Source organism: Micromys minutus (genome assembly GCF_963924665.1).
Source record: "Micromys minutus genome assembly, chromosome: 23".
NCBI classification, from domain to species: domain Eukaryota; kingdom Metazoa; phylum Chordata; class Mammalia; order Rodentia; family Muridae; genus Micromys; species Micromys minutus.
This window is the reverse complement of record NC_137958.1, coordinates 143,999-171,694: the sequence shown is the minus strand read 5'-3', so window position 1 is coordinate 171,694 and position 27,696 is coordinate 143,999. Positions and strand designations below refer to the sequence as shown.

Genomic DNA, 27,696 nt, shown 5'->3' with positions numbered 1-27,696 from the left:
ATCCAGAGGGAAGCCAACAGCTCACAGGCTGGGAGCAAGCGAAGGTCCATATGCCCTTAGAACTAGATCTCAGCTTCCTGGAATTTGGTCATCAGTTATATCTCGAGGTTTTAACACACACCCATATTTTTAATCGTGTTATAGGTGATAATAATATTTCCAGCAACCCCTTAGCTTCTTGGTTTTTATTATTCAAGCCTTTGCCTCCTCCCACTCCAGTCCTGGGAAAATTCAAAATGACCAATGCTGTATACATAGCTAGAAGTAGGCTATCTGATAAGCACACTGAGGAGCTGAGAAAGTGTGCACACTGAGGAGCTGAGGAAGTGTGCACACTGAGGAGCTGAGGAAGTGTGCACACTGAGGAGCTGAGGAAGTGTGCATACTGAGGAGCTGAGAAAGTGTGCACAAAGAAGAGCTGAGGAAGTGTATACACTGAGGAGCTGAGGAAGTGTGCACACTGAGGAGCTAGGAAGCCTGCACACTGAGGAGCTGAGGAAGTGTGCACACTGAGGAGCTGAGGAAGTGTGCACACTGAGGAGCTGAGGAAGTGTGCACACTGAGGAGCTGAGGAAGTGTGCACACTGAGGAGCTGAGGAAGTGTTCACACTGAGGAGCTGAGGAAGTGTGTACACTGAGGAGCTGAGGAAGTGTTCACACTGAGGAGCTGAGGAAGTGTTCACACTGAGGAGCTGAGGAAGTGTGCACACTGAGGAGCTGAGGAAGTGTACACACTGAGGAGCTGAGGAAGTGTGCACACTGAGGAGCTGAGGAAGTGTTCACACTGAGGAGCTGAGGAAGTGTGTACACTGAGGAGCTGAGGAAGTACACACTGAGGAGCTGAGGAAGTGTTCACACTGAGGAGCTGAGGAAGTGTGCACACAGAAGAGCTGAGGAAGTGTTCACACTGAGGAGCTGAGGAAGTGTGTACACTGAGGAGCTGAGGAAGTGTTCACACTGAGGAGCTGAGGAAGTGTTCACACTGAGGAGCTGAGGAAGTGTGCACACTGAGGAGCTGAGGAAGTGTACACACTGAGGAGCTGAGGAAGTGTGCACACTGAGGAGCTGAGGAAGTGTTCACACTGAGGAGCTGAGGAAGTGTGTACACTGAGGAGCTGAGGAAGTACACACTGAGGAGCTGAGGAAGTGTTCACACTGAGGAGCTGAGGAAGTGTGCACACAGAAGAGCTGAGGAAGTGTTCACACTGAGGAGCTGAGGAAGTGTGTACACTGAGGAGCTGAGGAAGTGTGCACACAGAAGAGCTGAGGAAATGTGCACACTGAGGAGCTTGGAAGCGTGTAAAAGAAGTAGGACCTCAGAATTTCTGGGGACTTTCACGCATTTCCTAGTTTCTCTCCTCAACAATATGAGAGCTTACACTCAGCGGTTCTATTTAAAGTCAAAGAACACTTGGCTTAGTGGGGACACATGCATTCCGTGTGCAGGAGACCCCGGTTCATCACTCTCACCACACTGCAGTGATTAGTCAGACAGCAAAGGAGGTTGGACTTGGTCGAATAAGTGAAACAATCTTTTGCGTGAGTTTCTTTCTGCTTGGTTTTTGAACAATGTTTCCCTATGTAGCTCAGACTGCACTGAGTTTAATGTCTGCCTCCCAAGTGCTAGGAGGCAGGTACCTCAATCCTCATCTTAAAGTTCTTGTTGTAATTTTACAATTATTACTCCCTCCCCTTTTAAAACTGGATATGTTTTATTTACATTTCAAATGTTTATTACAGCCTTGACAACTTGAGCCATACGTTGTCATTTTCCCAGGTGATTTCCATGGCCATCTTATAAAGCTTACACCAAGAGCATTTCTCATCTGTGCATCATGGGTGGGACTCAGTACTTCCTTCAAAGCTTTTTTACCCTTCAACTGTTAGGCAGTAAATGGATACACACTTGGCACTTAGTGCATTTGGAGATTTAATTGGGTGCACAGTTAAAGGCCTGACCTGAGTTAGTCTGCATTGAAACACACATCATGACAGGGGAGGGGAAAGACCACGTGTTTGTCAGTTACCTTACAGTGCTGTGTGATCCCTTGCCTCGTGAGTCATGAAAGCCGGTCCTGCACTATGACCTGTAGCAGTTAGTCCTGGGACCTCTGATAGGAAGTCAGCTATGGGATTTCAAGGCCTACAGGAGGGTTCTCAGCTTGTTACTGAAAAGGAACTGTGAGACTTTTGACTTAGAGGTACTCCGTGTCACCTGGAGTGCAATCTGGGCCAGCTGTCACCAGCAGGGGATGAAGTGAAGAGTGTCTGTTGTTTTTGTCTTTCATGTATCAGCTAGTCACACGTTTCTTTCATGCAAAGGGAAGAAAATCACAGGACCCATGCTTGTCTCTCTTTAGAAGGCTCTAGAATTAGCTTGTCACGTAATGTAAAACTAATGTGCAGTTGTAGAAGCTGCCGCCAGCTCCTTCCTCACCACTGCCTGATGGCTAAGTAGATTTGGAAATGAAGGGGGTTATTATAAAGTGATTACTGAATAGCTAGGTGTGTCATTTGAAACAAGCAGCTGAAGTCTCCCTGTTAGACAGGCAGGCTGTAGCCTTGTTTTGTATCATTCATATTTAAGACATGATTTTGATTGTGGAGGGTAATCAAGCACTAGGGGTAATTTGAGAAAAAATATATTGGGTGATATTTTCCTTTCATTCCTTATTAAAATACATTAGAATTTAAATGAGGCATTCTGTGAAGTATGAAACTAGTCTTACTACTGGATATAAAATATGAATACTAGTTGCCTTTATTTCAGAGTGTAAAATCCTGTCCTTGATTTAAAATTTATGTATTTTCTTTTAAAATTCAGGTAAGAAAGACCTATTGGAAAATAATATATCAAGCATGGCATATAGCGAAGACAGCATGGCTTACAATTAGAACCCTTCACACCCTACTATTCTTGGCTCCAAGAGAGTCATAAAAGAAACAAAATCCAAAAAAGGATAAAATGAAATGCGCCTCAGAGAGTTCTGGCTGCTGTGCCTTCCTTTGTCTCTGTGGCTTCCTGGGAATTGTCCCTGTCTGGATAGGCGGCCTGAGTCACCTTCACGCAGCCTCTGAGTTCTGGTCCCACACTGCACTTTCAGCTAACCACAGTGGTATGTCGGTCGGACATGGAGACATAGATGTCAGGGTCTCCAAACAGGACTCTGCTCCCCTGGCCATTCTTTCATTGTCTCAACAAGGATGCCTTCAACACAATCTGCATTTTTATTGGTCTCTTTCCTGTTCCATGATCCTCCCACTCCAGCCCTAGTTACCCAGATCCTGTGACTTCTGTTTGCAGACTTTTTTTCATGTTGCCCCTGCCCAGGCCCAGGCTCCCTCCCCCTTTGCCAGGGTGATCTTAACCCAGGGAGCAGCCAGCCTTCCCCTTTGATCTCAGCCTGGAACTGCTACTTTCTGCACCTTCCCACCTTTTCTTCTTTCCATATCTTTCTTCTCTCGGTGTATACTTACTCAAAGGGCATCTCTAGGCCTTTTATTGACCTCAGTCAGGATGGGGGTATTTGATGAAGACTGAGAATCTAGTACCTCAGAGCAATTGATGAAGAAATCTGAACCTAGCTTACACCAAGCAACCTGGAATGCAACCTGGCACTCTTCTGTTGTAGTAACCCCCTCCTGCCCCCCACCTCTCTCTCTCCCTCCCTCCCTGTCTGTCTCTGTTTCTCTCTGTCATATGCCTCGAGTTTGCCTTAGATGCCATTCACTCTGCCGGACAGTCACTAGCAAAATACCTCAGTGTCAGCCTTTGCTGTTATACCCTGCTGAACAGATGTGCCAGGCAATCACTGCCTTTGTCTTCACTGATGTAGTCTTCAAACTGAGCTAGTCTCTCCCCATTCCTCTTTGATCGTGCAGGTAGGAGCTTTAGAATTCTTTCTCCCTTTGCTGAGTTGGCATTAGGAAAAAGTTGGTATGTACCATAAACTAGTGTTGTTCTTTTTATAAGGTATGCTATTGAGAGAGAATGTTTTGAGTGTTCCTCTTTACCTGTGTTGAGAGGAATGTTTCTCCTACACGTGAGGCATCTTCACAAAGTCAGGCCTCCTACCCAGCCTTGCCTCTCATCCCTAGGATGCTCCTTCTTTTTTAGACTGGCAGATAGATGAGCCATGCCACTAGATGTAATCAATAGCAGGCACTTGATGGCCTTCAGTTCTTCCAGACAGGGCACTAAAGGAGGTTGGGATTGTGTTGAAAAGATAGCCTCAAGCCAAACCAAGCCAGCACTTGCTCTGGTCTTTATAAGTCAAGGCCGACCCCCAGTCTAGGGCATGGTAGTATGTGGTTCAGGAGGGCATGTTCCTCATCCCTCTCCCCACACCACCCCAACAGAAAAGCAGTGGCTCCGAACTGATGTTATCTGAGAGATGAATGGAAAGTCGTTTATTAACTTCTGGTAATTCATGAAATATACAAATGCTTTTTTCTGTGCCCCAGGCATGTTGGCCGACCTGAAGTAGAAGTGAGGATTGATCAGATCCTCCCAGTAAAGCGAGTGTGAGAATTTAACTCAAGGATAGATTCACTGCATAAATGCAGTAATCAGGACTCTGATACTGGCATTGGGGTGGACATACAAATCCATGCAAGAGACTTAAAACTTTAGAAATAAACTCCTATTACGTTTTAGGGGATTGATTTCATCTAGGATGCCAAAATCTTTGAATAGGAAAGAATAGTCTAATCAAAAAAAAAAAAAAAAAAAAAAAAAAATTAGTAGAAAGAGGCTGAACCTCACAGCACAGGCAAATCCAAGCAGAACAGAACCAAGAGCTCATGGTAAGATCCGAAGCCTGCAGTTATCAAAGGAAAGCAGAGGTGTAGCTCCTTTTTGATCTTGGATTGAGTCTCCATATAAGACACAAGTAACAAAACAAATTACAGACAAATCAATTCATATACAATTAAATTTCAAGTGTTGCAATTCAAGCTAAAGAATAGTAAAAGTATTTTTCAGAATATATATTTGGCAAATAACTGATATCCAACATATACAAAGAAACTTTTAATCAATAAGGCAAAGAAAATCCAATGAAAAGGGACAAAGGATGTGAGCGGACATTTTTCTATAGTTGATAAACCAGGGGGCTATTAAGCATATCAATAGAATTGTAACATCATATCTATTTAAAGGATAGGATTGTTGTTTTGTAAAAGAAAAAGATAACGTAAGAAACTGAAAATAACAGCTGTGAGAAGGATCAGAGAAATTTGAACCCTTATTCATTGTTGGTGGGAATATAAAAAGGAATCACCAGTTTGGAAAACCAAATGGTTAAATATGTAGTGATTATCCTCCCAAGTTTTAGTCCTAAGAATACTCCCACAATTTATAAAAATTCATCTATCCAAAGCCTGTTCATCACTGTTCACGGCAGTGCTACTTACAAGAGCCAAAAATGGAAAGAACTCCGAGTCCCCATCTACTGATGAATGGAGGAAACAAAGCCATGGCGGGTATCTATGAAGATCAATATAATCTGGCAGTAAGAGGGAGTGGAGGCTCAGATGTGCCCCAACAGAACAAGCATTAGAAACATGCTAAAAATATGGAAGGCAGCCACAGCAACCCACTTACTGTGTGACTCCAGTTTTAGGAACTGTTCAACTCAGGAAAGTCTATACAAGAGGGAAATAAATTATCGGTTGTCAAGGTTTGGGTGGCGGGGGCAAGGGTGATGTTCAAAATGGGAAGAGACGGTGGTAGATGTGGGGCCCTTCTCTGAGGGGCTGAAACTACACAAAATTTAGGATTCGATGATGGCTGCGTGACTTGGTGAATGTAACACATGAGGCTGAATTCTGCACTTTAAGAGATCGGGTTTCACATTGTACAAATTCCAGCCAAAAGTGGTGTTGAAAAGAACATGCATCTGTAAAAATGGAGAGGACTGTAGTTGCTTTCACACATCCAAACACTGTATTTTACAGTCACCTTCTATTGGGACAGAGGTGACAGAGCAATGCTCACCCAGAGTCCCCTCTGTCTTACATCTATGTTCTCTCCTGTGTCTATTACATCAGCAAAATTGTATTTATTCTCATTAAGTATTCCAAACTTAAGAAGAAACATGTTGGTGATAAAGTAGGTCATTGATCACCCCTCAACCCCCAAGTCTCTGTGACTATTGGTTTTATTTGCTCACCTGGATGTGGTGTGTTTTCTTGAATCTGTTGTCCATGACTGAGGCTACCACTTAATCTCTCTGCTTCCTACCCCATGAGGAGATGTCTCCCAGCATTCACAGTGTGGGTGAGAGATTCTGATCATTGATGCCATTAAAAGGAAAGGTTTGATGTATCAATCAGTGCTTTGCACAACCCCTGCTCCTAGACAGCATGTCAAAAAGCTAGGCAGCACCCCCATGTGTTTGCCTGGGCATGTGCACTCCTAAATACTGCCTCCCCACAAGCCTAAAAAATTAATGTCTGTAAATTTTTTTTTTCAATTGCACCATGACTTACATGTGGGAAGTCTACCTCTTTACTGAGAATGAAGTTCAAAGGATGGAAACAGCCTTATTGCTTGGGAAGATAGGCTGTTATTTTTATGGTATCAGAAGCCTGCTATAATAACTATCTACGTATACTCATGAAAAGCTGAGCTTTTTGCCATTGTACAAAGGATGACTGTTTCTATCAAGAGTGAACAGGAGGCATCTCGTGAATGTTGCACCACATGACATATCACATAGACCTCAGCAACTTCTAAATAAAGAAACTTAACAAACAAAGCACACACTGATGAAGTTCAGCACTCCAGTGAGGAATAGCTGTGCGTGTACGGCAGCTTCATTGGTGTTTGGCTCAAGGAGGTAAGTGTCTGGCAAAATTTTACAAAGAAAGGTTAGCAACCCCCAGAAGCAGAAGAAATGGCCCTGCTCTTAGTCACAGCTCAAGTGCCCTCTGGTGTTGAGTGCTGAACCTGTGTATGTATGTGTGTGCATGTGTGTGTGCATGTGTACCTTCATATACCCCTGCACATTAGGAGATCTCCATCAAGGTACCTCTCCTCCAGACCCGGATATAGGAAACAAAGATGTCTGGGTGATAAGACTATTGATGGCCATTGTGACTGTGTGCCTTCTTCATGATTCTGGGCTCTGAGATGAAAACTGTCTGGAACCCTGTGATGGTTTGCATATGCTTGGCCCAGGGAGTGGCACTATTTGAAGGTGTGGCCTTGTTGGAGGAAGTGTGTCACTCTAGGGATGGGCTTGGAGACACTCCCCCTAGCTGCCTGAGGATGCTCAGTCTGTTCCTGGCTTCCTTTGGATGAAGATGTAGAACTCTCAGCTCCTCCTGCACCATGCCTGCCTGGACGCTGCCATGCTCTCGCCCTGATGGTAATGGACTGAACCTCTGAACCTGTAAGCCAGCCCCAATTATACGTTGTCATTTATAAGACTTGCCTTGGTCATGGTGTGTTTTCACAGCAGTAAAACCCTAACTAAGACAAACCCTTTTCAATGGAGTTTGTAAAATCAGGAGATGAGCTTTCATTTGAAGGAGACAATTGGTACCTCTATTCATTCGTAAATGGAATAGGCCAGCCTTAAAGGCATATGGAACAGAAAACAAGACTGTATATGGAATAAGTGATGGAGAAACATTTCTTAAGGGAACAGTGGCTTGGTTTCTGGGATTCTGAGAAATGACTTGGCAAAAATTCTCCATTGCCTTATGAGGTCAGGAAACTCAACTGCCTCGAATTATATTTGAGCTTAGTGTTAAAAGAGAAAAGCTGCAGGAGATAAGTTGTCACCAAACAAAAGCTAGCTTTCAGGAGAATGACAGCAAAGGATGGAGCCAGTCCAGCAGGGAGGTCAACTGGCCTTTAATGGAGTAAGCTCGAGGGCCTTCGATGTTCTAGTGGATGAGCAGACGTCATTTCTGGTTGTTCTTCCTATCTTCTTGAGGAAGAGAGCTTCGATTTCCTTCAGGGTCATCCCGTCTGTCCTGAGCACCAGGCTCATCTGGATTCTCTTCTGTTCTCAAGATGCTGTAAAGAATGAGTGAAAGAGGACATAAGAGGACCCCGAAGACTGATAGGAGGGCACGCAGTGTGTTAATTCTGCCACAGATGCAGGCCCAGAGCTCATACCAGGGTTCAGCCAAGAACTGATGCATTAATCATTTTCTGATACTGAGGAAGTCTTTTCTGAAACAAGCTGCTGATGGAAAGACAGAAGAGTAATTACAGTATATCCGTCAATCTAGCAGCCTTGAGTGTGGTTTGTTGTAAAAACCATTTGTCCAGATATATAAACAACTTCAAACAGAAAACCCACGTGATCATGAAAAGATTTTAAATACTAACATGGGAGGCTCTGAGCATGGAAAATATTTAAATAACATTTATCTGCTTAGAAGTAACTAGAGAGAACGGTTTCCTTGTGGGTAAAGCTGAGATTGCCTTCTGATTGTCTTTTTTTCCTACCACCAATCACAATTACTTGTCAGAAACCTGAGTATTTTTTATTTTCCTTTGCCATGTCTGAATATCAGTTCCAAATTTTTAAGGTTTTTCTGTAGGTACCATAGCTTTATGGGGGTTAGAGAGGGTCAAAACCTATTTCAAACCAATTTCTGACAGTTCTGAAAAATCATTTTGCCACCTCCTGAGTTGTATAGTCTGAAATAAATACCCAGGAAGGTTTTTATTGATCCTTGCTTTATTTCATACAACAGTGTCCACGTAACGTTTATCTATAGGATGAAATGTGGTTTGCCCACCCCATCCCACCTTAACAATTCAACAATCTCATTGAATAGAACCTGAACTGATCCTTTTATACCATGAAAGTATCCTTGGGTGATTTCACCAAGGATTTCAGGCCAAGACATAGTTGTCCATGTGAATTGTGGGTGCCATATGTAGTGCCTGGACTGAGTTCAAAGCACTTAGGAAAACAGAGCTGGACAGGGGATGGGGGCATTGACACAATTCAGAAATGGAGAGGGTTTTCATAGAAAGTAGAAAATACTCCGTTTCTGTCTAAGCTCCTACCAACAACGGGAAATCATTCTGTTTCTGTGTCTGAGTCATAACCCTGTATGTGTGTAGCAGTATGTAATAAGTTAGCTGCCGGTCAGCAGTCAGTGCACACTTCAGGGACTCCCATAGCCAGGGAATGGCTAGATGGCTCAGCCTGTGACGTGTTCGCGGTACAAGCCTGATAGCTCAAGTTAACCCAGGAACCACATCACAAGCAATTGGCCTAGGCGTGCAGCTGTCATTCCAATACTGCAATGGAAAGATGGAAGGCACAGAGGCATCCAGAAGCTAACGGGCCAGTGAGCCGGGAGTGTAGCTCACCAAAAATAAGGAGATGCCTTGTCTTGAACTAGGAAAAAGGAGAGAAGCAACTCCCACAAGGTTTCCTCTGACCTCCATGCTCTGTGCTGTTCTCACCAGACACTTGCTTACACTCACATACAAACAATAATAATTATCTTCCCTAATAATAATGAACTTTCATAATTTGCCTACTGCAACATAGTGACTCAAAGATCACAGGACTGCAAATAGGTCTTTGACGTGATGACTTTAGTTTCCTCTGGGCGTAGATACTGGGGGCTATGGTGGCAAACACCTCTAATCCAAGCACTCAGGAGGTTGGGGCAGAAGGAGCGTAGATTGAAATTCAGCCTAAACTGCACAGACCAGCCTGAGCTATGGAGCTAACACTCCATCACGGAGGAGGCAAGCAGTAAAAGATTAACTCATGCAAATCAAATAAAAGCAATATACACTCGTTGCTATGTTCCATGTTGATGCTTTTTAGAAAACCATGTTAGGTACGGAGTGAGCGCAGCTTAATTATCCTGGGAACGATGAGGCGCGCATAGACCCTTGGTTGTCATACGCACTTTGAGATTTGGATCATGTGAGTGTTTGATTATCTCTAGCTTCTTGTTACTACTAGCGGTCATCACCTAGAAGCTGCAGTGAGATTGAAGGATATTGCTGGTTAAAGGGTGGCTTTATCTGCTCACAGATAGCAACTTTGCAGAGAAAGTTGTGCTTGAAGCACAGCAGATTCTCCTCAGTGGTGTATGAAACGAGAGTATATATTCAGCAAATTTCTGTGGCTTCCTAATGGAAACATTTTTTAAAACTTGGCCTTTTGATTGCTGTGGATAAGCTGTCTGTCCTTAGGATGGTACCCTGATGGTGGCACAGGGGACACATAAGTTTGGAACCTTCAGAAAGTACATCTGAAGTATTTTATGGTAGATATGAATAATGAGGTTTACTTACTACATAAATGCTATTACATTCCTAGAGGGGAAAAGACCTCCAAACAAGACTTCCCCATATACAACTTGTAGAATATTTATTCCTGAAGTCCAGGTTTATCATATGCCTTGAAATTGTTAACTACAGTCTCTGAAAACATAGAGCTTGTGATAGATATATAGTCACACACACACATACTACACCTCTTTAATCCTATAATTTATACATGATCAGCATTTAGACATGGGTCTGTACACATTGATTCATATGGTATTTAGCTATGTGTGGTATATACGATATAATTATATTAAATGTACGTATCGATACAACTATATATATTTCTTTTAAAATTAATGTTTTATTTTATGTGCATTGGTGTATATCTGTGTGCGGGTGTCAGATCTTAGAGTTACATGTACTTGTGAGCTGCCATGTGCGTGCTGGGTATTAACCCTGGGACGTCTGAAAGAACATTCACTGCTTTTCACTACTGACCCATCTCTACAGCCCCTGTCTATGTCTTTTTCAGCACTTTTGTAACAGATGAGCCTAAACAGGGAGTAAAGGAAGTGGATATTTTACTGGTGGGGGAGAGAATCAGTAATTAGCATAAAGATATTGTGTGGACTAGACACTGTGTTTGCCAGTTACCTCTCGGAGTGCTTTCTCCTTTCTGAGGCAAATATCTGGCATTCCTTTTTGAAGCATGCCATAAATACTGTGAGAGATAAGAAGATCCCCTCTGGGTGCCCCCTAAGCATTGTGTGGGCACATGGGTTGTGCCTGGGTGTGAGTCTCAGCTCTCAGAACTCAGCCTCTGGATGCAGGGATGAGAAGGTTGAGGGTGAGAGGCTGCTGCACAGGGTGGAGAGACAGCTTTCGTGGCTTCCCAGTCAGAGGATCCTACCCCATGGGTAACTCCCACAGCAGCACAGGCTTCTGCTGCCTGTGAGCCCTCCTCCTTCTGACTGACTGGTAGAAGAAAACATCCTCATCCCTGAGAGACTATGTGTCCAAGAGTCAACTGCCCTGAGACATCCACATTTTTCTGTAATAACTGCCGAATGTCTTATAAAGTGATAATAAAACATAAACAAAATAATAGCAGTGGCCATAACTCAGCAGCACGAGAAATGACCTAAAAACTGATGTCTCTACAGCTTTTTCAGGTTGTATATGTTTTCTCCCATTTTGTCTCCAAGCAGATTTGACAGTATCCTGAGTCCTCTAATAATATTTCCCTTTTCTCCTTTCTTAGGCTCTCTGCTAATTCCCTTTTGCATGCTTTCAGCTTTATAAAATGACATCATAGTTGTTGTCCTCGACTTGGGCCTTCATTCAGTACTGTGTGGTTTAGGTGCTTCGTTTGTCTGCTGGTCCTTGGAGTAGCCATTGCCTAAGCACTTCCTATCATCTGTTTCTCTAGTCAATGAACAAAAAAGTTCCTGCTTGTTGGTTATTAATGTGTCCAAGTTCAGAGAATTGGGATAAGAGTCCCCTGCTTGGTCACTTTCTGGGCATGTGCTGTGTTTTATAATTTGTAGATTAAATTATACTAAAATACGCACACAGCACTGGACTGTATAGTCGTACAGACACAAGCTTGCTTTCTGTTCTCTTTCATCCCTGTGCCTTTTACTGCTGACTGAGGAGACTCACAGGGAAGCATTGCGTAGACACAGTGTGCTATCCAACCTATGTTACAGCCCAACTTGTTAATAAAGAACAATGCTTGCTAATCATGATTAGGAAAGTACATTTTTTTCCTTAATTTTCTAATAGCTTTTAAATTATGAATATTTTAACAAATACTCTTTCTGAACCAACTGAAAGTTGTGATGAATTATATTAATAGATTTTTTAAATGGTAAATCATTATGATTACTCTTTCCTTATACCATTCCATGCAGTTAAGAATTGATTTGAATATTATGTGTATAATGTTAGTGTCTGTACTAAGGAATTAAATAGATTATCCACCCAGTCATACTCATTTATAGTTTTGGTATTAAGATTTTCAACTATATAGGTCTGGAGACGTGGCTCAGTGGTTAAGAACACCTATGACCTCTTCAGAGAACCCAGATTAGGTTCTCAGCACCCCATGGCTCTTCCCGAAGTTTTGTCACCCCATTTTGGTGATCTGACGCCCTCTCCTACCCTTGCAGGCACTGAGTTCATGGCACACTGCCAAGCATGTAGTAAATACTCCCACGCAGGAAATTAAAAAGTAAAGACTGTTTTAAATGATATCCTCATACATTAGAGTTCTAACACCACATCATTATGCCACAAAAACGACCACTGCTCTGTTCCAATGTACCTGTACTTACATCACCACGAACCAGTGGCACTTACTCAGTGTTCCTCCTGCTTAACATTTTGATTTTCTGTTTGCCTACAGCTGAAATGTATTCTTTACAAATGTAACATCAGGATATCAATTTTATATTGATTTTGCAAATGTGTCTTTCTCCTGGAAAGAAATCCATCTACTAAATTGTCAGAACTACTGTACTTAATTTTAATATCTGCTACTTACCTGTAGTTTTAAGCTTTCTTTCTTTTTCTATATTACTATACATGTTAAGACTTGCTTGGTCTTAGACTAGTCTTAGTCTAGTATGTGATCTATTTTGGAGAAAGTTCCATGGGCTGCTGAGAAGAATGGGTATACTTGAATGTTTAGGTGGAATATTCTGTAAATATCTGTCAGGTGCACTTGATTTTTGGTGTCAGCACCAGAATATCTTTGTTTATTGTTTGTGTAGATGACATGTCTGTTGGTATAAGTAGGCCACTGAAGCTTCCCACTCTCAGTGTGTGAGGGTCAATATGTGATTCACACCACAGTGACGTTTCAATTATAAAGTTCAGTGCCCTTATGTCTAGTTCATCGATGTTTAAAGTCATGACTTCCTCTTGGGTTTTTTTCCTTTGATGAGTATATTCCTCCATGTGTCTTCTGATTAGTTCTGGTTTGAAGTCTCTTTTGTCAGATAGTAAGATAGCATGGAGGACTCTCTTTGCTTTCCACTTCCCTCTCCTGGTCACACAACTGACTGCACATGTTCTTATTTATGTAGATAGTTGTTTACCACAATGGTGCGGCTCTCCCACTGTCTTTATGGGCCTGAAAAGATGGCTGTCCACACTTCAGTAATCAGTAGCTGCCTTAGTCAACCTCTCTTCTCTTTGATATGAGCGTCTTCTGACATCAGAACTCTGATGGCACCCTGCCTACTTATACATTTTCTTGTCAATAGTTTGATTTTATATTACTATTGTCGAAAGGTCCTCAGCAATACGATGATACTGTTCAACACGTATAAATTGGATAACTCTGTTCTTCCTCCCGGAAATCAAACCCACCTTTTCACATTGTTCTGTTCCATGCAGCCTGGCCTTTAGTAATCTATCACATCAATAGTCAACGCACTGATAGGAGTCTCTGAAGCCATGTTTATCACCTCCCACGGAACTGTCAAGGAGTGCACAGTTCTGATGACATGTTTTTTTAGCATATGGTTTTCATGCTGGATGGTTTTTCCTTCCTGGATCATTTTTTAAAATGATATTTTATTTTGACTTTGAAAACTCTAGTAATGTATTTTGGTGATATTTATCCTTTGCATTGCTAACCCCCTACTCCTCTTCATGACCCAAGCATGCCTCCCTCCCAACTTCAGGTCCTCTTTGTTTTGCTATTAATAAACTCTCAGTCCGATGACTTAGTGTTACTCATATGCACTTGTGTGTGTGGTTATCCACTAGGTCACAGCAACATACCGGTGCCCAGATACTCCAAAGACAGACTCCCTCACTCCTTCAGCAACCACCAACAGCCAGTAGCTCCTCTGCTACTTTTCCAGCCTCAAAGGCACCTCCCTACTGTGAGAATCTGATTTGATCTTGTTCAGATAAGCACAGCTGCCATGACTTAGTGTTCACAGCAGCACATCCACAGATCAGCAGTTCACAGCTCTTCTCCCTGTCCACATTCTTTTTCCTTGACTGCCAAGATGTCCCCTGAACCTCAGATGAGGACTGTTGCTATAGGTATCCCATCCAGAGCCGAGTTACCAGAGTTACTTGTCTTCAGCTCTGTGAACTTATGGCATCCACCCTTCCTTACTCTGTCTGCTGACTGTTGTAAACCACAGTACACGGCATCCATGGACATGGTAAATGCATTATCTCTCATGCTCTACCTTCCGTTCTGGTAAGCATCGGCCGGTATGCTTTGCTTTTTAATGTCCATCCTAAGACCCAGACCAAACACACCGATGATCCACACACCTCTCCCAGGGTCACTCAACACTGCTGGAAAATGTGGCTTTACTTGTGGGATGATATTTGGAGTTCTTTATGTAGTGTTTGGCCCTTTGTCTAAGAGAGTCTGTGTTTTCACCAGAAAGGTACTTCCTAGTCACATTATTATGTAAGAAAATTCTTCGAGTATTTAATAAAGGTAAGATATAATTACTAAAAGTTGGGTAATAAATCCCAACTCTTTGTTGCAGTTAAAATGAAAATAGCCAAAGTGACTTGTGTGGGTGGAGACCTGAGGTAGCAGATTACTTCCCTTTATATATTCGCTCTTGAGCCTTGGGACTCTGGCCAACCTAAACCAAGGGATAAGATAGAATATTTGACCTAGTGCCCCTTTTTTTATTTATTCTGGAGAACAGTTGTTTTAGCTATTACGCTCTTAAATCTCTGCTGTTTCCCCCTCTTGTAGCCTCTTTCTTGCTAAGTTCCTCAGGGTGGCCTTGAACTTACTCTGTGTCCCTGGCAGGTCTTGAGTTTGAGATCCTTCTTGCCTCTGTCTCCTAAGTAGCTGAAACTACAGGTCTGCAGTTCCAGCCTGGGTCTAAATTAGCACATTTAAACTCAGCTTGTCCTTTAGAAAGTAAAATTACCCTTCTCTTATACAGAAATTTTTTTATGTTTAAAAGCAAATTAACTGCAGGGGTACACCTTCTTGCTGTTGTTTTGTTTTGATGTTTATTTTCAGAACTTGATTGAGCTGTACAGTGTAGCTTGACCTTGATCTGACCTGCTTGAACTCCACAGTGCTCTCAGGGCATTCCTTGGTTCTGGTCATGATGAACTGTAAGAGGTATTACTGTAGTATCTGTGAAATTTTTCTGGCAGAAGAGATTTTGCAGAGTATAGAATATGTACCAAACTTAATGCATAGAGCTGCATCCCAGGTGTGCACATGTCTGGAGGGGGGCAGGGTGTAAAGTTAATATAGTTTAGAATTTCCAGCTTGGCCAGTAAAGATGAATGTTTTAACGTTAGAAAGATTTGACTTATTCCAAAGTCATAACCATGTCACTTGCAAACCATGCCATGGGTTTGGAATTGTGGCTGTTCAGGAATACTGAACCATGGGGGACGCCAAAGTAATAGGGGCTAATGGGGTCTTTGCTCTGATTTAGCTGAATAGAGAGGCAAACGAAACAATGGTTTTATTATGTTGCGGCTTTCTTTTGTGAGACTGGTGGGCAGAAACAAAAGAGTGCAGGTCCTAAAGGGGCCACCACATTTAGGTGTTATTCCTGGTATTGTAATAGACCCCTGCGTAGTTCACAAAAGGTAGGAAAGCGAAACCTCTTAGGGAGAGTGTTGGTTGTAATCTATGTTTTTGATTATCGATGACAGGATCCTAAAATTACACCCAAATATCTCTCACAGGTTCTGAAATTGAGTTTCTGAAAAAGCGCTGTAGAAGTAATGGGAGGTAAAGTGCAGAGTTCCAGAGAAATGAGCTGCGAATTGAGCTGCAATGGAAATTGATCCTATCAGTCAGCATCTGCCCTTACTCTGAGAGAAGGGGATGAGGGAGACGAGCCAGGCTGGCTGATTAAACAGGATACCAAGGGCCGGAGGCTAGAACTGGGCTTGCTGCTCCCTTGGGTCAGGAATGTAACTATCAGACTTCTCCACTGGAAACCTGCCTCAATCTAGCAGAAAGAGAACTAAATGAAAAATGCCCTGGGCCAGTGTGGGAGTCACTGAAGCTTCCTGACTAAGCTTCCTGCACTGGCTGCCGTGGAGCTCCGGAGGGACACTATCCTGGTAGCAGTGGTGACCAGTGAGTTCACAGAGGACCAGCTGGCCTCATGATTCATGTCAATGGGGCTTGTCAAGAAGGCAGGTTGTGTCTGTGTGTCCTGAGGGTAGGAATGAAAAGAAAAATGGCCTCGGAATCGATTTCTATCCTCAGCCCTGTCTTTGGATTTATGAGGAATGAGGAGCAGATATCCTGTAACTACTGGTCCTGTGCATATAGTTTATTGCCCTGTTAGCTAACTGGAAGGGATCTATATTGCTCCCGTGGAATGGCAGTAACGACATGCCCAGGAGACGTGGTAGGCAAGGGCAGTGTTTGTATTGCACTCTCAGGAATCCAGTATATGTTCCAATTAGCCTTAGCAAAGCCCCACAATTCCACTATGGAGTTGCTACCATGTGATCTGTTTCTATAACAATGCCCTTTAGGAAGCCTTGAGCGGCCATCAGTGTGACTCACTGGCGTCAGTCTCCCCTTGAAGTGGCTTGTTCACAGTTAGCAGCACACTAATTGAAATATCTCTTCAGAAACTTTGAAACTGGAGGCAGCATAAAATACTAGCTTGAGAGGAAAGCTTTTAAAGCCATTGCTGGTGACATTAAATTTGGCAGCCTGGAAAAGGAAAGAGGAAAGAAGGTTGCTTGGGCTGAATTGTTGAAACCGTAGTTTCTCTACTTGAGCTAGCCACAGTATCATGGAGGAGAGAAAGCTATCATAGGTCCATGGAAGTGCATGGGATGACACTTACATGTTGGGGTATATGTATCTTTTAGCATTTGTTGTTCATGTTTAATTGTTTGGCTTGATTTTGAATATTTTTTTTTGCCCCCAGAACCTCAGATGTATGTTCTAATACTTGAGCTCCACCCACATTATGGATGTGTTAATATGTTTGTTTGGTTGATTTTTGTTTAACTAAACCCAACACTCTGGCACACTTTCTTTGGCCTCTGGGTCCTAGCAAGAGAAAATGATAGTATCCTACTTACAGTAGACCATTTAATTCTTAATTTGTTGGTTCAAACTCTTTCTAGCATTTAGCAAGTACGACAAGTGGCCGGGACTTAGAGTCATCATAACTTTAATATGATGCCCTGTTGATATGATTCATAGCTCCCTCTTTTGACACAAACCTTTCCATACTGCATCCACATCTCCATAGGTACAAGAGAGTTACATACCCTCAACAAAAGCCTCCAAGGTGTTTAATAGATATGTCATGACTTCTGATAGACTCAACATTTCCAAAGCTTGAATTCCACTAAATCCATCTAACCAACTAAACATCACGTACTAGCAACAGCACTCTCTGGAGGCATTAGTGGACTCCCTTCTGGACACTGGGCTGACAGGGAGTTTTGCTTGATTGTTCTGTATCTAGGAAGCCTGGTAAAGGACCAAAATTCCAAATGCAGTTTCTCTATAATGTGTGTCTGCTTTTGTTTGAACATGAGGTTAAAAATTGCCAAGGGAGAGATCTTTTAAAAAATATTTCTTTGGAATTTTTGAGAACTTCATGCCTAGTATTCTGCATTTTGAACATATTGACCCCCAACTCCTTCCCCAGACTCTTTCCAGGTCTATCCTACCTCCCCCATCCTCCCAATAACACACTCCATTTTGTTGTTACTGTGTTAATAACCTGCCGAGTCCAATCTGCTCTGCTCATATATTTTTGGGTGTTGGTCTGCTCTGGAATGTGATGGACCCACCAGGGATGTGAGACATCCTCCGTGGAGGACAGTGTGCTCTCTGTAGGTGCTTCTGTAAGACAGCTTTGCATTTGGTCAGTCTGGTACTTGAGGATGCTGGGAAGTGAGAGCCAGGCTCTTCCTCCAAGAGCTGACGACACATCTATTGACTCTGTCAATTAGGACTCTCAGAACAACAGTGGCTTTAGATAGTCGGTAATGGAGATGTTTGATTTCTGATAGCTTCCTCATTTCCTTAGCAGATGAATGAAAAGCTTGAGACTTCATTTCTTCTTGCTAGAATTCCTAAGGTGCTCACAAAGACAGGGGATGCAAGCATTCTGTGAAAACTTTACCAGCAGACAGACAAAACTGCTTAGCTTTATAATTCCAAGAATTTGTGTAAGTGTGTTTTCTTAGGTCAGGCACACTGACATGGAGCTGACTGTGTTTCTTAGGTAAGGTACACTGACATGGAGCTGACGAATGCATGTGGTGCAGAATAGCTTCCACTGGAATGGAGTTAGAACTATGCTGCTCATTTAAGCCATTAATCTGAGGCAATGGGTCACCTTATTAGTGCAGTGGCTGCAAACCTTGGGAGAACACTTCAGCACAGTCTGCTTGGAGACTTGTGATTAAACAGAAAGAGGGTGCAGAGATACCTGCTAATCTGTAGTGATCTTGGGTTTCTTGAAAGTTTCATAAATATTTGACCAGTAGAGCATTAAATAATATGTGATGTTTCCTTTACATTATAGAGGGTCACTAATCTGGAAGAAATTTTGATGCTGTTTCAAAATAACTTATTTATGGTATTGTCCTAACATTTGAAATTTAAAAAGTTTGATTTCTAACACTCAAAATTCAAATATAAAAAATTAGTTTATCCATAAGGAATATTCTTTCCAGTTGTCACACTATATTCCTTGGGGCCATTTTTGTCTTGTCATTGGTCCCTAAATTACACAGGGAAAGCAGCAAGGGGGCCATTGTTAGAAGCAGACATGTGGGAAGCAAGTGCACGTGGGTGTTGAACGAGATCTTCAGACACAGAGCAGGCGGTGGTTCGTCTAGAGAGCTGAGCAGGAGACCATGTCCTGGCCTTCTGCTTCCATGGAGTGAGAGGAGGAGGGAAGTTTCTTCCCAGCACCATCTCTGAATTAATAGAAGGGATTGCTACTGGACACCGTGCCACCTTCTTCCCAAAGCTGCATTTCCTCGTCACGTCAGAATCAAGATGTCACCATCCAGCCTTGACTAAGGCCTGACTTGGCCATGGAACTGAGATGATGTATTGGGAATTTTTTTTTAAATGCCCAGCAAAGCATAACCGTCATTTCTTACATTTATACGTCTATTTTCCTTACCAATTGTCATTCTCTGACATTCAGTGTGGCAATCACACTTATGGAAAATAAAACTGAAGTGACTAATGAACCATAGCTGTGGCAAAGCAGAGCCTTCTAGCTTACTTTTTGCTCAACCCCGAGGCACATAGTCAGTGTTCAGTAATGCTTATGTGCTTGTCTTAGTACCCTCAGTGCAAAATCAAGCTTAATCTTTCTTTACAGTTTTACTCATATTGTTAAAATAAGTATACTTCTTTTATGTCATTCACATTTCTATGACATATGGGCACTACCTTATTAACTCTCTCCTCATGTGTGTTTTTTCTTCTTTTTTTAAATAGATCCCATGCGTGGCCCAAGAAAACTAGAAGTTGTAGAGGTCAAATCTCGACAAATCACCATCCGCTGGGAGCCGTTTGGATACAATGTAACTCGTTGCCATAGTTACAATCTCACAGTGCACTACTGTTACCAGGTTGGAGGGCAGGAGCAGGTGCGGGAAGAAGTAAGCTGGGATACGGATAATTCCCACCCTCAGCACACAATCACCAACCTGTCTCCTTACACCAATGTCAGTGTGAAGCTTATCCTCATGAACCCAGAGGGGCGCAAGGAAAGCCAAGAGCTCACGGTGCAGACAGATGAAGACCGTGAGTGCCTTTCAATGCTTTGTCTCTGTGAAATGTACTCTTTCCAAACAACTGTGGTTTCCTTGACTTTGGGAGCTACTTGGTGAGAACAGGCAGAGGACTTGGTAAAGCGGTGTTAATATGTCTATGTCCCAACACTGACAAGCAGATTGGAGGAGAAAGGACAGAGATGGAAACAGTGATTGTTTTATGTAGTTCAGTTTCTTACAATGTCGCACGTCTGCATTTCATGCTGACTATTGTCATCGTCCCGCTTCCTGTCACCAGTACAGACTTGCATGAGCCCAAGATTGTATGGCTGAGGCTCCCCCAGCTCTCCCTGACTGCTGGTTCTTGCATCCTGTCCAGCCCTTCCTGTAGCATCCCTTGAACTGCAGAGGAAGCTGCTATGAATCTCTTGTTTGTATATTGTAACGTATCTTACTATGTTATCATTATTTTGCTTGTGTAAATGGTACAAGCTTCTTTTAAGACTAAACTATGTTTTTCATCTGTAGCAATATGCATGACCTAGAGTAGACTGATAAACACAAAACACAAAATCAGTCCTTACATGAAATGAGAGGGTATTACTGATGAGTGTGCTCTTCCTGTTTTAACTCACACTATGATGAAATGTAGCCATTTCATCAGACCAGGTAAGACCGGGAGAGATAAGAACTCAAGCAACTTCTTGGAGTATCCAAGGGAGAAGGGATACAAGTTGGGAATTCTGTGAGTTCCTGTCAAAATGTCAGAACTGCCAGTTTTGGATCTTTGTTTAAGTCATCTTACTAGTCTCAGGAATTAAGCTTTGCAGTATTTGCAAATAAAAACCCATTGTTTTATAGCTCAGCAGCATTCAGCTAATTGAAAAAGAACTATTATTGCAAATTACATTCTCTCAATAACCAACCAAACAAAAACCTACTTGAAAGAAGCTGGGGAGAAGGAAGACAAATAGAATAATTGTCACACAATACCACGTCTAAAGAGAGTAGAAGCAGTTCATTGTGACTCTGGTTTACCTGACATCATTTTGCTCTTGAATCACATGTTCCTGAGATATGTATTTTATCAGAGGGTATTTAATATTATGTTTTGATCACCATTAGCAGTATCAGTGGACAACGAAGGTGTTATGGCCACGTCCCTAAAACCCTGAATCCTAGAACTTGTAAAGCAATCTTCAGCCTCCATGTGAGGCTGTCCTGCCTCCAATCGTTCTTTTGGATAAAATAAACTATTATTTTCTATATCAAGCTTTACAATTTTTGGTGAGTCAACTTAAAGCATTCTTTTTTCTGTTATTAATTAATTAATTAATTTTGCATTATTTCTGTGTCTGTATATGTGCGAGCTCACTTATGCCATGGTGCCATGTGGATTTCAGATGAAAACTGGAAGGAGTTGGTCCTATGTTCTGTGAGCTTGGCAGTAGGTACCTTCATCCACTGAGCTACCTCGCCTGCCCTACTGAAAGCCCTCTTTTTACAATACCTTTTGTTACCATGTCTCTCTAAGATGTGGTTTTAAAAGTTTGCTTGTCTTTCAAGCTGCTATTCAAGCCAACATAATTTGGATACATCCCATTCAGTTTTGGGTTCATTTCTTCTGTTTCCCCTCTTTATTCCTAAACTTGCATAAATATTTTCAAATATAAATGATCATGCAATAAAACATCTACCCATGTAGCTTGGCTGTTGCTGTGAGAAAGTGGGTAGTGTCGTAGGAACCCTTTGGAGGAAACACAAAGGTGAGAACAGGTAGCATTTTCTCAGGCCTGGTTGGCTGAGGTTCAGCTTCTGGTTGTGATAAGTGGTCTAAGCCTGGCGTCTTAGAATTTCAACTTCTTATAATCCTACCAGTGTCCTGGCTTAGTAACACCATGTGTTACTTTGTTTCAACACAACATTCTGTTGATTTCTTTAGTCTAGGATGAATGATTAACATTCATATAATATGTTGCTCAGATGCTATAGTTAGAAATCGACTTAAATCATTTTACAAATGAGGCAAGTGAAATCCAAGTAGGGCCTGCAGGTTTTCTAGCCTGCATATTTAATTATTGGAGAATCTTGAATAGCACTCACTCCACCCCAGGTGAATTCATAAAGTGCTCTTCTATTACATTCTTGCTATCATTTAGATTAAATACAAAGGCTCTCACTCTACCCATGAGCTTGCCCTCAAGTAAAAATGAGTTTAAAATGTGAAATCCTAAACTTTCTTTTGAAATTTCAGGCATCTGTCCAGTCAGAGACAGACTTGCTGACAACTAAAAGACTATTCATATCTGCACACATTCTAAAGTGTCTCTCCAGCCTCCATTTTAAACTCTTTATTGAAATGTTTATCCATTCATATGATGATGAACATTTGGTTATTTCCAGTCAAGAGCAATGCTGCTGAGGATATTCTGTACAGTCTTCTGAGTTAACCTGCTCCATTTATCTTGGTAGAGATATTAGATAGATGAACGGATGGATGGATGGATGGGTGGGTGGATGGATAGAACAAATGAAGTTAAATGATAGTAAATGATAGAAGACAGACAGACAGACAGACAGACAGACAGATAGATAATAGATGGTAGATATAGGTGATAGATTGTATGTATATATATATATATATAGATGATAAATGGATAGACAGATGATAGATAGATATACAGACAGACAGATGACAGATCAAAAATTATTAAATCATTTCACAATGACAGTGTAGTTAAAATGGCTTTAGATTTCAAATTTTTTACAGATATACAAATATATCTATAGGTTGTTAAGATCTATAACCTCCATGAGTAGGTAAGACCTCCTTAGGAGGCTTGGTTATGACCCAAACATTCATCTTTCACCATCCTTTCTAGTCCCAGGAGCTGTCCCCACTGAATCCATCCAAGGCAGTGCCTTTGAAGAGAAGATATTTCTCCAATGGAGAGAGCCAACACAAACATATGGGGTCATCACTTTATATGAGGTAATTTACGTATTCATTGGTAATTTACTTTTTAAGTACAATGTTTTGTGATAATATGAGCTCTGTAGTATTTTACAAACACAAGTTCATGTTTCTTTGGTGAGTCACTGTTTTCTATAGTTGTGGTGGTTGTTCCAGAAACAGAAGACTAAACATAAATTTTCCAACTATGCATAATTTTAAGATACTTATTTAAAATAAGGTGGATCATTGTGTATTGTGTGTTATACATTAGGACACACCATAGCATTTTTAAAGTCGCTATTATTGAAATTAATAAATATTTTGAAACATTCATTGATTAGGAAGCCATCACTGAGTCACACTCTTTCCTAGCCTCCAGCTGCCTTTTCCCACTTATTACAAAAGAACACAGATTAGCCAATTAGAAAAGTCAATACAAAATTGTCTCCACAGTAACCATAGAATAATCTTTCTTTGGCTCCTTCATATCAACGTACATTTCTTAGACTTCATTGACACCATTTTGTCTGCTGAAGCAAATCAATCAGTTGAGTGACGGTAGCAAAAAGGAGAATTTAATACATTGTTCAAGAAAAACTAACAGCAATAATGGGGTGACAGCCATCTTCACATCATCCTGAGCATCGTTTCATTGTGTCTGTTGTCATAGAAACAAGCAGGTGCATTTTTTAAAACTAGCATTTATTTGAATGCAAATTCAACAAAATTATATGTTGTAAGACTCCTAAAAATTATGGCAGATCTTCATATGTATCTGCCTGAATACCTCTCAGTGGTACTGACAGATGATTTGTCAGAGATGATCACCACCAGCCTCTCTCTGACCCCTCAGAGTCAACTGACGTTCCATCCCACCTGCCAGAAAGTGGTTTTGAAATTCAACAACAATAACAGCAACAATCACCATCATCATCATCATCATCATAATCATAATAATAGAAAGCAAAGCGAAGAAAAGTAAAGGGAAAGTGTTGGTTTTACTGTCTGTTTTATTGTAACAACAGAAAGTTACAGATATTCATGGCTCAGCTTCTATGGAGATGCTTTTATCAAGTCAAGCAAGGTCAAGGATTTTCCTCCATGATGAAAATACTTCATATTTTGGGCCCTTTATGGGTGTTTGGACATGGATTTTATAGATTCTAATCTAAGAGAAAAAATAGGAATTTTTACTGGAACAGCTTCTCTTCAAAGTTTGTTTCATGACCTAGGTAGTCAGTCTGCCTGTCCCCAAAGCCACAGGTTGCTCTTTAGAGAGACAGAAACTAATAGCAAGATTCTTTCTTGCTAATCCCACCAGACATTTATCTTTTTGTGAAATGGAACTTCAGCATAGAAATAACAGGGAAAATAACATTTATAAAGAAGACCCATTAATCTCTCTGACTTAGTAGGCAGGTCCTTCCAGTCCAGACCCTGAACTAAACAGTGCTCCAGTTTGGATGTGCAGATATGCCATAAATCAAGGCAATAGCAATCAGATATTTGCAAGTAGAACAGGTTGGCTTGTTTTTGTACAGATCCAAGGGGGAAATACCAAATATTTGAATCAGGTCTAAATGACTAAATGCATTTTCTAGGTGGTATGAGATTGAGAGTGGTTCTGATTTCTTGGTGCTCATGAGTCATGGTTCACTGCCTCACCAGAATGCAGTCTCTCCTGCTGGAGTGGATGATTGGTACAGCATCAGCCTGAATCCCCTCTGTGGAGGATCACAGTCTTATGAAACAGATACCATGCTAAGTAATCTAAGTAATTTCTCTGAGAGAGGCATGGACCATTAGAACAGTGATCCTGCCATGGAGCCATGCTTGACTATAGGCAAAGATTACCTTGGTTGGTAATGCTTTCAGAATAAATGTGTTCCTTTAGGACTGTTAGCATGCTTACAAGATTTGGGATAAAATAAAATAGACTGTCCACTATAGGTATAAACATATATGTTGAGTTCTGATTACGCCTGAGTTTTCCTAACTCGTGAGCAATGCTAGCAGCATCCTTTGCCTTTAGATGTTACAGTATTGCATACTCTCTGTTGTTCTAACTCTGCCCATCCTTCGACTGGTTGGCCTTCCTTTCTGTCCCCCAGCCTCTGTGCTGACCCAGACCTTCTCAGAACCGTTTCTCACTTTTTCCATTTTAGTTGCCAATTATGTTTCCAAAATCCAGGTCAGGCAATGATGTCTGTCCTCAGTGGACATCCTGTCGAGTTGTAAATGGGTTGCTGTTCTAAGGAACCTATGCAACAGACACATGTTATGTTCGAGGTGGAATGTGTGTCTCAATTCCTTCTGGAGTCAGCCACCGTTAGAACTAGACAAGAGTCCAGATTTACATCAAGCAGAAACCACACTGCCATTTCATGTGTGATGCAGATGGACAGAGTTTAAGGCCAATGAAAGCACGGCTCATTACAACTACACACACCCTGTGAGGTAACCAGCTTGCATAATGCAGAAGTAAAATATAAGGCACTTTCATGGTTGATATGCAAAGTTAACCTCACAAAACTCTCAAACAAAAATTTAGAGGATATTTTTTTTTTGCATTATATCTCTCCGACTATGGACAAAAAGCCCTGGAACACATGTGGGAAAGAGCAGCACAGTCTATCTGCATGTTTTTAATCTCCATAGTAATGACAGACATGGGACCACCTAGATATCACAGCATGTTTGGAGGGATATTTTCAACACCTCTGGCAGCAAACTCACTGATGGCTGTGGTACACACAGACTTGATGTACAATATAACTACAGTTCAAGAACCCTTCACAGCAGTGAATAAGGAGGACGAGGGAACTCTACCTGTCCCAGAAGCTGAGTTTGAATAACAAATTAGAGGAACTTAAATAGGAAACAAATGTGCTGAATTTGGTATAACTCGCATAATGTATAATTTTGACCAGTGGCAGAGAAATGTGGACGTATGGAGGCTGTTGGTGGGAAACATGTGCTGGCTCTTTTGTGTGTGGTTTGAGAGTATCCACAAGCATTTAAACACTGGATATCAAACCCACTTCTAGAGGTCTGTCAGTGAGCACTGCCAAGCGGAGAACAAATGCTGCACCTCACTGATCTTACCTTGCAGTATGATGACCATGAGAATTGGGCATCTGCAGGCTCCTGCTCACTGGGTATAAGAGGAAGACTATATATTGGAGGAAGACAAAAACATTTTTGCTCATATTCTCCGTCACCAAGCATGGAAAGAATCAGGGCTAAACCCAAACACTTCTTCAGCTTCACGCGCAGTGAGCACAAGTTCAGTTAGACTCAAAGGAAAACAGAATAATCAAGTTGCCCGATGTTGGGGCCATTGGTGTATTAAGAGTTGAGGTGTCTCAGGATCAGGAGCCTAGACAACTGACCATACTTATTCATCATCATCTGAGTTCAGTAACCTTGGAGAAGAAAGGGATGAGAACCAGGGAGCCATGTTAGGAAACCTAGCTTGCCGTTCAGTGCCTCCTCAAATTGTACTGTAATGCTTCCTCCCCACTCCTTTCCACATGATTAACTAGGAGGTGCTATTGAGACAGCCCAGTGGTTAGGACCACTGTCTTCTCTTCCTGAGAACCCTAGAACTATTCATGGCACCTACAAGACAGCTCACAGCCGTCCTTAACTCTCATCCCAGGTCTGACGTCCTCTCCTGGACTCTGTGAATAGTGCATGTGTGTGGTTCATGGACATAAAATCTAACATTCATGCAATAAACATAAAATAAAAATAAACCAATCTAAAAAACCAAAAAACCAAGGTAACTATGCTAACTCCGGAAATCATCCCAATAGTTACGTATTATTTATTATTAATACTTCTTCTCTGGTTGTCTTCCCCAGGATTTAAGTCACATTTTTCCCTCCTGAGCTTTCTGAATCTTTCACATCACTCCCCTTTAGCTGCGGGCCTCGGCCCTCCCACACCCACCCCCACCCCTGGATATTTCTGCTGTGCTTTTAGTGTTTCCTTCAAATGTTGGAGTTTCTCACAAAGTACTTGGGCTCCTTTCACCCCTGAAATCAAATTTAATTATCCGTCCCTTTGTGTACACAGAGCAAATTGCCCAGACCCCAATTAAAGACCTATATTTTATGCTGGCTGCAATTACCATCATCTTGATGTCCCCCAAAGATTTCAGTCCCCCTAAAAGGCCATTTCATTGGGGCTCTCTGTGAGACTCGCAGTGTAGAGTTGGAGATTTAAAGGAGAAAGGGGAAGATAATTTTAGAGGATTCCAGGCACTTAAGTGCAATCAGAAACCATCCAGTGTAAGCAAGGCCTTTCCCACTTGCCAGTTTAACACCCTTCGTCCCTTTCACTTTATTCAGGTGTCACTTTGCTGTTGTCCCGGGCATCCTTTAGAGTGGCTCCATTAAAACATTTTCTACTCCCCTCAGCCAGCAATGTTTTACTGGTATAAAAGCTTCCCTAAACTTTTCTCCTGGGAGGCCCCCCACTGTGTTTCCTCCTGTGGAGTGCTGATGGGTACTTAATAAGCACTTGTTGAGTGAGTAAGTGAAAGTATAAAATGCCAGAAGTAGGGTTACCTCTGAGCCCGGTGGGATGCTCTGGGACCTTGAAGTGTGCTGCCCAGGCCAAGCTGCTCACTGCTTACACCCTCTGTGGCAGGAGGCGGTTGGAGAGTTGGCTGTCTGCCTTCCAGTCCTGGAGGGTATTTTAATTTTTAACATTTAGACTC

The 27,696-nt window shown here is 41.9% G+C and overlaps 1 protein-coding gene across 1 annotated transcript in view; it reads left to right on the top strand.

The window, feature by feature from the left end:
- Positions 1-27,696, top strand: part of PTPRM (protein tyrosine phosphatase receptor type M) — a gene marked incomplete at its 3' end in the record, with an annotated part of 489,137 nt that overhangs the window by 335,007 nt on the left and 126,434 nt on the right. Inside the window, exons 8-9 of the mRNA XM_080936340.1 lie at positions 19,737-20,045; positions 22,897-23,006. Coding sequence (XP_080792466.1) covers positions 19,737-20,045; positions 22,897-23,006 — 419 coding nt within the window. The remainder of the gene's footprint in view (positions 1-19,736; positions 20,046-22,896; positions 23,007-27,696) is intronic.